The 14,811-nt window shown below is 41.6% G+C and overlaps 1 protein-coding gene across 1 annotated transcript; it reads right to left on the bottom strand.

Annotated features, from left to right (window-relative positions):
- Positions 1-4,186: 4,186 nt before the first annotated feature.
- SPEGNB (SPEG neighbor) lies at positions 4,187-11,115 on the bottom strand. Its single transcript, XM_032210655.1, has 4 exons — positions 10,994-11,115; positions 8,202-8,509; positions 5,036-5,177; positions 4,187-4,325 (listed from the first exon to the last, which is right to left on the bottom strand). Exons 1-4 carry the CDS (start codon positions 11,113-11,115, stop codon positions 4,187-4,189), a joined length of 711 nt encoding a protein of 236 aa, XP_032066546.1.
- Between the last annotated feature and the right edge of the window lie 3,696 nt (positions 11,116-14,811).

Raw genomic sequence — 14,811 nt, 5'->3', positions numbered from 1 at the left:
CAAAACACCCGCATCTTTTCCCGCTCGTTGCCGCATCCCGCCTTTGCATTCATGTCCCCGCGAAGTTCCGAGGCCCGAAACTCCTGCCACGACTCCAGATGGCCCAAAGTGCAGTTGCGGGCACCGGCTTCGTTTCCACTACTAGCCGTTTTCGGGTTTAATTTCCTTTGGCTTCGACTCCTGGAGACTCAAGAAACAATAACACGGGGCTAATTAGGTTTTGCCTGTTTCTGACTTCTAATCTAGCCTGTAGATTTGGGGCTTGTCGGTGATTCCCCCATCCCAAACATGCATCAGGAATGACCCTACTTAAAATGTTTTGGGCTCAGCCAAGATAGGGTAGATTCCCGTTCAAGAGGACTTATCGGTTGACATGGATCAAAGATGACAATGTCGATTTCGGGCAGATTTATTTATTTATAATATATAATAAAAGTTGGAAAAGGACCTTGAAGGTCTTCTAGTCCAACCCCCTGCTTAGGCAGGAAACCCTACACTACTTCAGACAAATGGTTATCCAACATTTTAAAAACTTCCAGTGTTGGAGCATTCACAACTTCCAGAGGCAAATTGTTCTGTTGATTAATTATTCCGCCAGGAAATTTCTCCTCAGTTCTAGGTTCTCTCCTTGATTAGTTTCCACCCATTGCTTCTTGTTCTACCCTCAGGTGCTTTGGATAATAGTTTGACTCGCTCTTCTTTGTGGCAACCCCTGAGATATTGGAACACTGCTATCATGTCACCTCTACTCCTCCTTTTCGTTGAACTAGACATACCCAATGTTTTATCTTTTAGCCTCCAATTCAATTTTGTTGCTCTTCTCTGCACTCTTTCTAGAGTCTCCACATCCTTTTTATATCATTGATCACAACTGAATGCAATATTCCAAGTGTGGCCTTACCAAGTGGTATTAGCACTTCACATGATCTTGATCCTATCCCTCTGTTGATGCAGCCTAGAACTGTGTTGGCTTTTTGGGCAGCTGCTTATATTTCCTTTATATCATGCCTTTATTATTTCTATAAGTAACTAAAAGCCACGAAGTTATCTAATGCTCCTTCCTCCTCCTATTTTCCCCACAATAACAACCCTATGAGGTGAGTTGGGCTGAAAGAGAATGACGGCCCAAGCTAGTTTCCTAATGATGCTGATTTCTATTGCTGAACTGGGGAGCACAATAAAGAATTACTTTCCCTGGATTGATTTTTCAGCTTTCCAAAGTCATTAGAAAGACAGAACAGTTTCCAAGCATGTGAAAAGGGTGTTTCCTTCCCATGCTTAGTACTGTAGAGAGCTGATTGCCATTTGTGAGATTGGGGAAAAGAAGGCTTGCAGCAGTTCCAGAGTCTGCTGTGTCCTTTTTCTAGGGTGTTTGTTGCCAAACTCTTTCACACACACATACATACATACACACATACACACACACACACGCCCATAATCTCTCCATCAGCATCCGAAGGACATTTTCAGTTGTCTATTATTCTTGGGCTACCTCACTTCATCCCTAATTTTTCCCAGTCTTTTACGGCTTGGGATGGTGGTGAAATATTCCAGTTTCAGTGGGCTTACAGTATTTCATGAACTGTTTGTAAGATTTCACATCCAGAAAAATAGTATTTAATGGATATTGTAAGGTATCTGCAGTATCCTGCCAGACAGATCATGTGATGTCAAGAATCATGAAGAAAGAACTTGCAAGAGGACAAGGAACAAATGTGCTATTTTGCCTAACCGGAAATGTCAGAAATAAATTCAAGGTTCTGAGGCTAGAGCCATCTTTAAAACCCACCTTTAGCCTTTTCCCCAATTTCTCTTCAAGACTTGGCAGGGCTTACCTGTCCATTGGATGGTAACACAACCTGAAGTGGGTCATGAACATTAAATCCCATTCTGCTAAGAGTCCTATAAAGCTTTAGGAATGTGAGAGAGTTGCTAAGTGTTTTCAGATGAGAAGTTTTATTATGCAATTATCATTCTGCAAAATCAGAATTTTTTGAGGTGGGTGGAGGAGGGTTCTCAACTGTTAACTGTATGTTCTTCTTGGTTCTGTGCTCCTCCACAGGAAACTTTTTAAGTAGGGAAAGCAGGAGTAGCTTTGCTGTGTCTTTGAATTAACAACATTAAGAAACTATCTGTCAGGAAATCTGCTTCCGGATGCAATTCAAGATCTTGTTTATCACCTTTAAAACTCTACATGGCTTGGGGCCAAGTTATTTGAAGGACCGATTGCCTCTTCCCTATTGCATCTATGAAGGCAGGGCATATCATGGATCCCATAGAATAGGGATCGTCATTTGATGGGACCATAAAAAAGAGCCTTCTTGGTGGTGAACTCTTCATTATGGAACATCATTCCCCCCCCACCAAGATATGGTTGGCCCCTACCCTCCTGCTTTTCTTAAAAAGCCCTAAAAACATGATTTTGTTAGCAGGCCTGGAAACCACTGCTAGAGATGATCAAATAGCTGGTTTGATTATATTGTTGCTGCGATGGGGATGGGTGGGTGGGTTATTTTTAATGAGTTTATATTGTATACATTTTTATATCAATGTGTTTAATTAATAAATAAATGAACTGTTCGAAAACAAGCTTTGTCAAAGAGCACACATAACATGATTTGGAAGGAATAGAGATCATCTGCTCCGCTTCCCCTCATTTGGGTCCTATCATGTGGACAAGGTGACGAGGAAAATTTGGAGACTGAAACAATTCCCAATATGGTCAGGAAGAGTTATTTATATCTCCAGAACAGCGGACTGAAAAGGGATCCTGCAATGTTTCTGACAACCAGCAGGAGGCAACATTGCCAAGAAAAAGGAGGTGGGTAGACACTTGGCATCCAGAAGGTTGCCTTCTTCATTGAGAAGTCCCAAATGCACTTGGTCTTCAGGAACCTGTTGTAATCCACAGTCTGTGCCTTAGATATGCTAGGGCTGCAACTCACTATCCTCAGCAAATACACTATATACAAAGTGCACAGGTTGGGAAAGTCACAGAATATGGACTCGGAAGAACTGCAAAACGTTCTGATGAATGTGCTTAGGTTGCTTCTCCACAATGCAAGTTGAAATCTCAGCTAGTAACCATGGGCAATCATGGTGCCTTTATGCAAAGTGTATTAATCCTAATTGTCTTGGTACAATACAGTAAGTTGCAAAACCCTGGTTTTCAAACCACAGTGGGTTGAGACATTACATAAAGCCAAGTCAAACCATTTCATAGCTCAGTGCAGCATGGAATACCAACCCCAGCTATTAGCAGCAGAACGGATCCAACCACAAGGCCGAGGAAGCATACCAGTTCTTTTCCATGGCAAAAGTTATGTCAGAAAAAGAGGGAAAAGTTAGGTTGACTCAGCCTTCCATCCATCCGAGGTGGGTAAAATGAGGACCCAGATTGTTTGGGGGCAATATGCTGACTCTGTAAACCGCTTGGAGAGGGCTGTAAAAGCACTATGAAGCGGTATATAAGCCTAAGTGCTATTGCTGTTGCTAAAACACTGCATCAACACTGGAACAGCTAATGATGACTTTAAGTTGCATGCTGTGTAGACTGGGGCTGAGGCAGAAGTTTTGAGGAAACATTTAACGATGATAATAATAATAATGACTCGCTAGGCGGCCAAAAATGCCAAATTCAGTAATACCTGGCTGACTTTGCGATAAATCATCATAAAAACTCACAAAACAGTATAGAGTCATTTGGTTTTATTTAGTTTGTCAAGCAAGAAAATGGGCCCGGAAGAATCTGGAGGCTTCTGGGATGGCTGACTGCCTTGACAGCACTGGGGAAAGACCCCTAGTGTGTAGTCTCTGCCCCAGCCCTTTTATGCCCCCACCTAGATGGCTTTTCAGTGAACATTGCTTATGTCATATTGATGGCAAAGCTATTGATAAGCTGATAGTCCTGCCTGCCCAAGAAATGGATGGAGCCCTGGAGCAGAGCAGTGGAGGAGTTATTCTTGCCAGCAAGTCGGGGAAAAGTTGTACCCTCATGGAAGCTGTCCTGTGTGAGTGAGAGACCCAAAGCAGCAGTGAGAGAAGTAGCTGGGCCCTGGGGTATTGCAGGGGAACAGAATATCCCTATTGCTCCAGTTTGTTTGTTTTTAATTGCATTCCCCAGCTGTGAAAGCTGGGTGCAGGAGAGTTTCTTTTGGGGTGGGTCAGACCATGGGGAGACGGGAGCTCAATTCACATCAAGGCGTGCAAAGGACTGATCCATGCCCAGGCAGTTTTCCACAAAGATCTCATACTTCCCAGCATCAGCAGGCGTCACTTTCTTGATAGTGAGAGTTGTTGAGTCACTGCCAATGTTATAGTATACTCTGCAGAGGAAGGAAAGGGAATCAGAACCCAGGAACCCATTTTAAGGACTATAATATAAAGAAGTTTCTTCCTGACTATCAGCTTTCTACTAGGGTAGTGATGGCTAATCTTTTTGTCATCGAGTGTCGAAAGCACGCATGCACCCATGTAATGCCTGCGTGATCTGCCTATGAGCCCCACCCCAGTGCATGCATGCACAACCCGTACATGCGCGGCAGAGACCCCAAAACCAGCTCCGGCTGGTGGGAGGAGCACGTGCATGCACAGTGGAGCTGAGCTGGGCAATGGCTCGTGTGCCTGCAAAGAGGGCTCTGGGTGCCACCTGTGGCGCACGTGCCATTGCTTCGCCATCACAGTATTAGGGAATCAGCAATTATCTGGACTAGGTTGCCTCCTCCTTCATGCCCTGTCAATGCAAAGGATCCTAATCAAAGGGTAACAGGCTTTTGTTAACCTGGCAATCACTAGAGAAAGAACTGGAGAAAGAGGAGGAATAATAATTGTACTGTTGGAAATTACACACTATACACTGTACCGTAAGCATTTAAGCATCATCTATGCTTTTTTCTCTGGGCCTAAAAGTTACCAGCAAGGGTTTGCTTGTATGATCAAGGAAGGAAGATCAGAAATTCTTATTATATCTTTGTTCTAACTCAGTTACCTCCGATCTGAGGCTACCCATCCAATGCCAGGGCTGAGCTTCACTCACCGATCATCTTCTTCAATATCCTCTCCATCCTTGGCCCAGCCGACATCAGGGGCTGGCTCCCCAATGATGTGAGCTGTCAAATTGACTGTGCTGCCTTTCTTGGCTTTTAAATTGTCTGGGCCTTTCTCTATCTTGGCAGGTACTGCAAGAGGAAAAAAAAACAGGTAGGATCAGAGCTGGGCCCTTCCACCAGGCATCTTCTGCCTGGGGAAAACCTATTCTGGGACAAAGCACCCTAATGTGACGTGAGTCTTCTTCCACTTGTTGGCATTGCTTTTCCTGTAATGGTTGTTACTGCTGAGTAAACCCAACTTAGAATCTGCAGGTGTTTTTAGGGATTATATATTGCAAAAAGAGCTGCCATAGCCACTTCTCAGTGCATCAGAAAAGATTTCTGCATACTTCCAGCTAATTTAAGTATCTCTTCTGTCTCTTCCGAACACAGGCTGTAGGCACAGAAAGGGTGATTATTCATTTGCTGCCTGTGTAGTCTTCCTTTAAAAACAATTTAACTTGCATTCTAAAAGTGTAAAATAATCCAAGTATTCAATAAAAAACCCCTCTATGAATTCATTCTATCTAAAATCTAAGAAAGTGGAACTGCTGTAAAATACAAAAATTGTTGAATGCTGCTTCTATTTCTAGTCTTTTCTGATAAATTGTTAAAAGGAGAAAAGGAAGAAAAGAGATGTTAGCCGATAATTAACATAATGCAATATTTTTTAAATGTCTCTGTGACATTACTGAAATAAGCTATTGTTAATTTGCATTAAGACCCATCTGAAAGGAAATCTGAGATTATTGGGATTGTGAAAAGTGACTCTGCTAAATTTGTCCTGGAGCAAGAGAGTCCCACTTTAGAGCATGGCTAACCTTTTCTATGTAAAAATGCAAGTAGAAAAATAGGAACCACCTTTGGTGGGAAGGTAATAGCGTTCCATGAGCCTTTGATGTTTTGTCATGCCGGCCACATGACCACAGAGATATCTTTAGACAGCGCTTTGAAACGGAGATGAACACTGCCCCCTAGAGTTGGGAATGACTAGCACATATGTGGGAGTGGAACTTTTATCTTTACTTTAACCTTTTCTAAAGATAAGGCAGGACAGGAATCCTGCTCTGGATCAGTGAAGGATCAGTGATGTAAGGAAGATATGTTAACTTGGTTAAACAAAGTATGATTATTATTGTTATCAATATTAATATAAATGATATTAATGCAATGAATATTGTTGTAAACACTTTGATTATTGCCTAAAATGATTTGTACCCAGACAACAAACACACTGTTCAATGGAAATTGGAATTTTTGTATGCTATAAAATAAAATAAAAAACTTATTATTAAAAAAAAAAGGAGTCCTGCTCTGTGGATTGCTGCTCTAAATGATTTTCAAGACACTTCCTAACCGTGAGAACAATTGATCAGTGGAATGACTTGGCTCCAAAAGTTGTAGGTGCTCCATCACTGGAGGTTTTAAAGAAGAGATTAGACAAACCACTTGTATGGAGTGGTGTAAGGTCTCCTGCTTGAGTAGCGGGGTTGGATTAGAAGACTTTCAGAGTCCCTTCCAACCTTGTTATTCTGTTGTTCTGACACAACGGAGGCCAAGTAAATTACAGTAGTAAATCCTATTTCCATTTTTTTCTAGAATATTTTAGGGCAGACCTAAATTATCTCAGGGCACTCTGCAGACTTGAATTAGTCTGCAGCTATTCTAAGGTGTTTGGCTGCTTATAAAGATGGATGGTGCAGTCTTTTTGCCTAGTTCTATTTCTTCTCTCTATTGCTCTATCTGTTCTTCCAGTCATTGCAACAGACAGATGCATGATTATGGAAAAACTATTCTTCGGGCATATATGTAGTTAGAAACTCTAGTATCTAGAATTTAGGATACCTTCTTGAGATGATTACTCCATTTTGTTTGCTCATATTCTTTTCCTAAGTAATAAAAAATTCCCATTGAATGGTTGAGGTATCCATCAAGGAGCTTTTGAAGTTTCTCAATGCAATAGAGGAAGAAACACTGGGGTTAGTTGCCTTCTCTTCTTATGTAGCATCTTGGCAACTTTTAGCCATGTAGTGCTCAAAGTACCATATTTTTCGGAGTATAAGACGCACTAAGATTTTGAAGAGGTAAATTTAAAAAAAAATTTTTTTTTGCACTCTGCAGATCTTCCAAACCCTCTGCACACCGCATTTTTGTGAAAAACGGGGCATGCAGAGAGTTTGAGAGGCCTACAAAGTGCTTCTGGGTACTGGGGGAGAGAGCAAAAAATGGCCCGTTTTTCAAGAAAGGGCATGCATAGCCTTTAGGAGGCTTGTAGAGTATTCCTGTGAACGGGTGAGGGGAGCAAAAAACATCCCATTTTTCACTCATTTTTGCCCTCCCCAGCCCCCAGGAGCACTCTACAAGCCTCCTAAAGGCTATACACTTCTATTTTTGTGAAGGTTTCGGGAGGCCAAAAATGCTGTATTCAGTGTGTAAGACGCATCCAGATTTTCACCCTCTTTTTTGGGGGGGGGAGGTGCATCTTATACTCCGAAAAATACAGGTATGACCACTCAGCAGTTTCTTCATTTAATGCAGAGTTGGAGAAGTAGAATATTGCAGTATCTACATGCTTTGTAAGTATCAGCTTGTGTAAATAAATCCACACATAACTGTGATGGATGTGCTATTTTGTTGGTAATGTTCCCTTCTGACTCAAGAATGATAAGTCATGTAAATCTAGACCTGACTGGGATATCAGTCTCAAAAATCAGCCTCCTCCCTTGATGACTGAACTATTCTGAGAATTCAACACCAAAATCTCCCACTGCTTGACCTGCATCTCCACAGGACCACAAATAGCTAGACAAAGAGCACCACTTTATTAGAGGGAAGAAAGGGAGGGAAGAAGGAAAGCAGACAGGCTCTGCCTTGGCAGAGGCAGGGCTAGAGTTAGAAGCAGTTGGCTTTTTGCATTAGACAGACCGGGCCTATGAATAGAAATTGGGCAGGGCTACAACTTGAAGCAGTGGAGCAGACAGAGCAACCTTTCCCAGTGAAGGGTGCCAAAGTGAGAACACTCTCTTAGAGAAGAAACTCACTAGAATGTCTTCATTGCCCAGGGGATGCATAGCTCTATGTTTAGCAGGGAATGTGGGAAGAGGGTCGCATTACCTTCTATGAGGAGCCGAGCTGAGTCAAAGCACTCTCCAAAGGGATTCTTCACAGCGATTGTGTACTTGCCCAGGTCAGGAAGGGCTGCATCACGCACCACCAGTGCCACAATGTCAGGATCCTCAAAGACATAGCGGTACTTGGGCCCGTCCTTGAGTTCCACACCATCTTTGGACCAGCGGATAAAGGGGTCAGGGAAGGCACTGATGCGACATTCTAACTTGGCTGCACTGCCTTCTATCAGCATCACATCTTTGAGATTCTGTAGTACCCGTGGAGGGCCTTTGTCTTTCAAGTCCTTGCGAGACCTGAGAGTGGAAAAGAGGAACTGGAACAGCAGGCATGCAGAACTTTGCTCCCAATCTTATAGCTCCATTTCCCCCAGTCCAGTGGTCTCGGAAAGAGTTAAGATTGCATCTCTCAGAATTCCCATGTAGCATGAGCATCTGCTGTGTTGCCCTGGGAATTCTGGGAGTTGTAGTCTCAACAGATCTAATGAGTAACCATGACAACGAGAATTCGTTATCATGAATTGTGCAATAGCAAACTGACATGAAGCGAGATCTGCAAAAGAGGCGAATGGTAACATTTTCTGGGCATTTTTTTCCCGTTAATCCGCATTGTCAATCTGTTCAAAAAGACTCAGACTTCTACAAAGTCTGGGAGAAATTATACAAATGGCTTGACAAGACAGTGAGGATTAAGATATAAAAGGAGATAGTTGACTAACTTAAAATGATCTAAGCAACAACTTAAATATACAATACACAAAGACTGAGTGACAAACGAGAGTAGAAATGTATTAGAGGTGAGAATTCACCGACGAGTAATACCATTAGACCACAATGTTGGAAAAACTTGAAAATCTGATAGGAAATCTGTTATAACTACCTGCATGGAATGAGTAACCTACTCTTATACTAGGTAAGGTGAGATGAACTATGGGAAATTGACAGCGCCGTCTGTGCTGTAAATATGTAAAGAGCTTTATCTCTTTTTGTATCTTGTATTTTGTAAATCTTGCCTTTTTTTATAACTTTCAATTAGGGGAAAAAAAACATTTCCTGGGCAAAACAAATTATGTGGACATTTTTTTGAAATATCGGGATATTTAAAAAATTTAAGTGAATTGAACACTTAAACTTCAATTTGTTTCTGCACTTAAAAATTAGCATTATTAAGCTGCAGTTAATTGAGCAACATTATTTTGGCAGTGAATGCTTTAGGTATAAAAGGTCAAAATCTGTCTAATTATAATTCCTCTTGTTAGATACCCGTTCTTCTCTGTTCCAGAGAATTAACTCTAATAAAATTATGGGTGCAAATATTATTAATGAAGATTAGTTTAAATTATGCTGGAGCTCGAGCTTACTCTTGAAATGAAATAGCCCACTTTGTTTATTTTCTATAAACAATTCTAAGCCTATAAGAGAATTCAACAGTTATGTTGGGGGCTTAATTGTAAACAACTAAAATACTGGATTGTGCAAAGGGTTTGTGTGTGTGATGATAAGAACTAATCCTAAGGCTCCATCAAGGTGCTGTATTATAAATAAAGTATTCAGTCTAAATGCTGAAGCACAAGAAAAACTCTTCGAGAAAACAAAGTCTGTGTAATCTTCTCTCAGTGTAACCTGAAAAATTTGGGATCTTTATGTTTCTTAAGTCCTGGATTTTGGAAAATACACTGAATTGGATTCCCATCAGAGTATGTCTTTCATGTCATATCTCTAACACCAGTCATAACATCATAGAATGGAAGAGTTGCAAAGGGTCTTGGAAATAATCCGCTTTAACCCTTTGCTCATGGCAGGAATTGAGGATATTTGTTGTGATGACTCTTGTTCTCTTAAAAGTCTTCTTTTTTACTACTTCTCTAGCAACCCTTCCCCATCCATTTCATCACCACCATTTCTTTATACTACTTCAACATCAAGTCACCTCTTACTGTAATTTTCCCAATTACTTCTCAGCTTTCTTTGTCACATACTCTCTTTTTCCTAGCTGAGCCATTGAGGATAATATACTCAGCTTCCCATACTGCATATATACCAAAGATACTTTCCCAAAACATCAAGAGTTATACCATTATATCAATCTAAATTTCCCTTTCATGTGTCTTGTATTTGCTGATCTTCTTTTCCAAATGCCTATTTGAGACCAAAAGTATAATCCGTACAAAGTAGTAAATTATATATTTTAGAAAACCCTTAATAATAGCATATAAAAGCAAGATGAACCCAGTTTCCTCACAAAGAGCTCACGGATCTAAACATCTTTCTCCAGTGTCTGAAAGACTACAAAATAAGCAATGGTGTAAGCAATAGGCTGGAATGTTTCTCATCTGGAATGCCTCATCGGAGAAGATTCCCCTTTTGGTTATAAAATGCTAAAGGAGGAACACCAAATTACAAGTTAACATAGAGGCAGGCTAAGGTAAAGGCAAAGAGTCCCAAACTTTGGAGAATGATGACATTAAGAAGGAGCACCAATCCTGCCTTGGAATTCTAATCTATTTCTAAACTACGTATGTAGCCCACACTAGCCCAGAAAGGTTGCTGTAATTTGTGTGTGTGTGTGTGTGTGTGAGAGAGAGAGAGAGAGAGAGAGAGAGAGGGAGAGAGAGGGAGGGGGGAGGGAGGGAGGGGGAGGGAGGGGGGAGGGAGAGAGAGAGAGAGAGAGAGAGAGAGAGAGAGAGAGAGAGATCTCGAAGTCCTCCCAGACAGTCTTTCAAAAAACCCTTTCCTCACTACCAGTGAAATTGTCATCTTTCCACTGGCTGCCCTCCTCACCTGTGCCCACGATAAGAGGCCTGGATGCGAATAGCAGCATTCTGCACCTGAGGATCATTAATGTCCAGGGAGCACCCTGGTGGGGGATGGGCTGCTGCTTTCTTGGGTGCAGCTTTTGACATCTGTAGTGCAAAGGGAAGAGGAGGAGGAATGACAGGTTAACATGGGAGAGAAAATCCCCATTGCCAAATGGTACAAACTCCAGCCCTCTCTTTGCTTCCATCACCACTGACTGGTGATGGAAGCACAGACTCCTTCTGACTGTCAGGGGAAGACATTACATTTCCAAGTATGTATCTCCCACCCCCACCCCCATGGACTGCCAAGAAATTTCAATGGGTGCTCCCCTCCCACATCCAGAATCTTCAAAATATTCTGGCCAAACTGAAGTGACCTTCCAGGTTAGAGAGGTTCCTTTTGACATTCATACTACACATTCAGCATAGGTTTGCGTGAGGCAAGGCTGCTGAAGGTCCCATTCATCTCCTGGCCCTCACAAGGGAAAAGTTTCCCTTTGAAGCAAGGAAGAAAACACTTCCAGGCAGATGGATAAGGCAGAGCTCCACCCCGGCCCCCCGATTTCAGAGGAAGGTTCTCAAGTAGGGTAATGTTTGGGGGAGAGTCATTAAGTTGGGGCAGAAGTCCTAATATCCTATTCTTTTTCCACAAAAAAAGGTTGGAATCTCTTACCGTCAATTCTACCACTGGAGCTCTGCTGGGATGGAAAAGGCCACAAGCCTCTCATCCCACTCAAATTTATATCTCCGGAGGGGAGATCTCAAGTCTGTTCATGCCCCCAACTACATTCCTACCCAGGCATCTCCTTCTTTGGCTGGGGTGGGGGGTGGCAAGTGTGCCCCCTGCTCAGAGGGGAATCTTGGCACTCCCTTATATAGTCTGCTGCCAGCTACCTGTGAGAATTGGGGCCGCGCTGATTGCAACCCAGTGCTGTGTAATCAGATTGACCAGCCCAGAGAGACTGGAGCAGCTGAACCATTCCTGCCTTTTGCTGAGAGACAGAGAAGGGGAGTGGCAGACTGACACATACACACCCTCTCCGGGTTGCTACCAATATGCGCTGCTGTTTGGAGGACCAAAAACACTGGACAGGAGAGAGCACCAGGTACTAGGATCAAGGGCTAGTCAAACAGCTTGTAAGAATCAAGAGGTCTACTCCAATGCACATATTTGGTCAGGAAAAGTGATTGACATGTGCCTTTCACAGATAAAATGGATGCAAACCTCCATTCATCACACTGAACTATGGAATGGACAACTCACCACAGCAAACTTTCCATGGCCAACTTGCCACAGGACAATTCACTACAGAACAATTAAACAATTCAATATAATTATTTAAAATAGTTAAAAAATAAATTTTGTCATTCACATTTTATTTTGTCCCTTCTTTGGCATTCTTTCTTTAATGATTCTATTCTACTGTTTATTCTATATTAGTGTAATTCTTGCCCCCCGGTGAGTTGTCCCGTGGCAAGTTGGCTGCAGCGAGTGGTAGTAACTGCGTTATTGCAACCAGTATTGGGATTCACTTACCTTTGCTATCGGTTCGCAAATGTGAGCACTCCCAAACTGGTAGTTAAAAATTTCGTTTAAAAAAGTCCCAAGGATCAGCTGTGTGACAATCAGTGGTGCTGCACAATTGTTGGACCTTTTAAAAACCATTTAAAGCATTTTTAATGCTTTCTCCCAAAAAAGTAATTAAAAAATGCTTAAAAAGTAAAAAAAAAAAAATGGCCACGGCCACCCAGTCACATGATTCCCCCGCCAAGCCATGCTCTCCATGCCACACCCACAGAACCGGTAGGGAAAACTTTTGAATTTCATCACTGATTGCATCCAGTTTGGGTTGCTACAATATAAAAAGATGTTGAGACTCTGGAAAGTGTGCAGAGAAGAGCAACATGATTAGGCGGATGGAGGCTAAAACATATGAAGAACAGTTGCAGGAATTGGGTATGTCTAGTTTAATGAAAAGAAGGGCTGGGGATGACATGATAGCAATGTTCCAATATCTATGGGGTTGCCACAATGAAGAGGGAGTAAAACTATTCTCCGAAGCACTTGAGGGAAGGACAAGAAGCAATGGATGGAAACTAATCAAGGAGAGAACCAACCTACAACTGAGAAAAAAATTCCCGATAGAACAATTAATCAGTGGAACAACTTGCCTCCAGAAGTTGGGAATGCTTCTCCAACACTGGAAGTTTTTATGAAGAGATTGGACAATCATTAGTCTGAAATGTTATAGGATTTCGTGCTTGAACGGAAGGTTGGACTAGAAGATCTCCAAGGTCCCTTCCAAATCTCTATTATTCTCTTAGTTGTGGTATTGTACATGTGCTGTGTATTTGGCACCATTTACTTCATTTGAAGTCACATTCTGTACCAGGTGAACACCGAGTTTTCAAACACTCTTTGAGGGTGGCTCCAGGTAAAGCATGTTGCAGTAATATAAACAGGAAGTTACAAGAGCCTGGATGACAATGAAGATGACTTCCTGGTCCAGGAATGGGTGCAACCTCTGTACCATCTGAAGCTTTGCAAAGGCTCTCCTAGCTACAGTTACCACCTATGCTTTGAGTAGGAACTATGAGACTAGGAGGACCCCCAGATTATATACTAGAGCTGTATACACAAGTTGTGCTACCCCATCCAGACAGAGACAGAAATACCTTGTCTTCAAAGGTCAAAATACCCACAGCTACTCAGTCTTGCTAGGGTTGAGTTGGAGCCTGTTTTGCCCCATTTAGACCTGAACAACCACCAGACACTGGGATACGATATCCACAACATTGCTCAAGGGACCTGGACTAAAGATATAAAGCTGTGTGACATTCACATTAAAAAAAAAATCAAAAGGGCTGAGTCTGCACATCAGATTAAAAAAATTTAGCCAAAAGTAAAACTAAGCAAGCTCAGCCTTCTATGCAAATGCTTCCACTATTGTTTAAAAAAAAACACAGGTTGGTTAATTTTGTTGTGTGACATGCAGAAAACATGTTTAAAAACTAACATCTATTTTGCAATCAAGTGAAGTATCGAAAAACAGACACCAAAGGTGCCTTTTGAAAGATAAGTAAATTATGAAACTATACTTATTTATCTAACTTTATTCATATAATAAATTATATTGCTGTGTTGTCTGTGGGCTTGGGGCCTGACAGATACTGATGTTTCTTAGACTTTATGGGATTTACCCATGGAAGAAAAGACTATGTGAATGCTAGCCCATGAAATACTTTTTCTCTTCCTACTTGCATATCTGAAACAAGGGACCAGCATGAATATTGTGAAGAAGAACCCATAGTAGGTGGAATGTTTGGGGGGTCTACTCAGAAACTAATCCCAGAGCAAAACATTATTGTGTGGTCCAGGCTGTTCCTACATTACAACAATACTCAAATTAATTAGCCCTGTATTTTCAGTCTCCACAGGTTTCCCCTGGATTTCTAGTGGCATCTTGAGGAAAAGTAGGAATTCTTGCCAGATGAAGGTTATAAAGTATGTACTAGGAAGATGATTCAGGACTCTGTACCAGCAGAACAGTGTATTTTCTTACTTATTCATCCAGAGTCTATAAATTAAAAATGCAGACTATTTGTTTCAATATAGTACCTTTTAAAATCAGTTCTTGAATTACTCTAAATCTGACTTATATTATAGCTAATAACTGATTTTTTAACCAGTTTTGTGCTGATCTGACAAATGAAGGATTCTTATAGGCAATGCTGTTATTCAGGCCAAGTTACACAAAGTAGTGAGTATGTGGTCCAATTCTATTCCTTATTTGTCTGTTT

Source organism: Thamnophis elegans, chromosome 1, assembly GCF_009769535.1.
Source record: "Thamnophis elegans isolate rThaEle1 chromosome 1, rThaEle1.pri, whole genome shotgun sequence".
Classification (NCBI taxonomy): Eukaryota; Metazoa; Chordata; class Lepidosauria; order Squamata; family Colubridae; genus Thamnophis; species Thamnophis elegans.
The sequence above is the reverse complement of the archived record's forward strand: the minus strand, read 5'-3'. Positions and strand labels throughout refer to the sequence as shown.

Bases quoted from the DNA above. Each gene is read 5' to 3' on its own strand.
- SPEGNB (XM_032210655.1), bottom strand. From the start codon at position 11,115: ATGTCAAAAGCTGCACCCAAGAAAGCAGCAGCCCATCCCCCACCAGGG. The intron at 5,178-8,201 runs GTAATGCGACCC...TTCCTCTTGCAG, and splicing joins AGCTCGGCTCCTCATAGAAG to TACCTGCCAAGATAGAGAAA. The intron at 4,326-5,035 runs GTGAGTGAAGCT...CTTCCTCTGCAG, and splicing joins GATATTGAAGAAGATGATCG to AGTATACTATAACATTGGCA.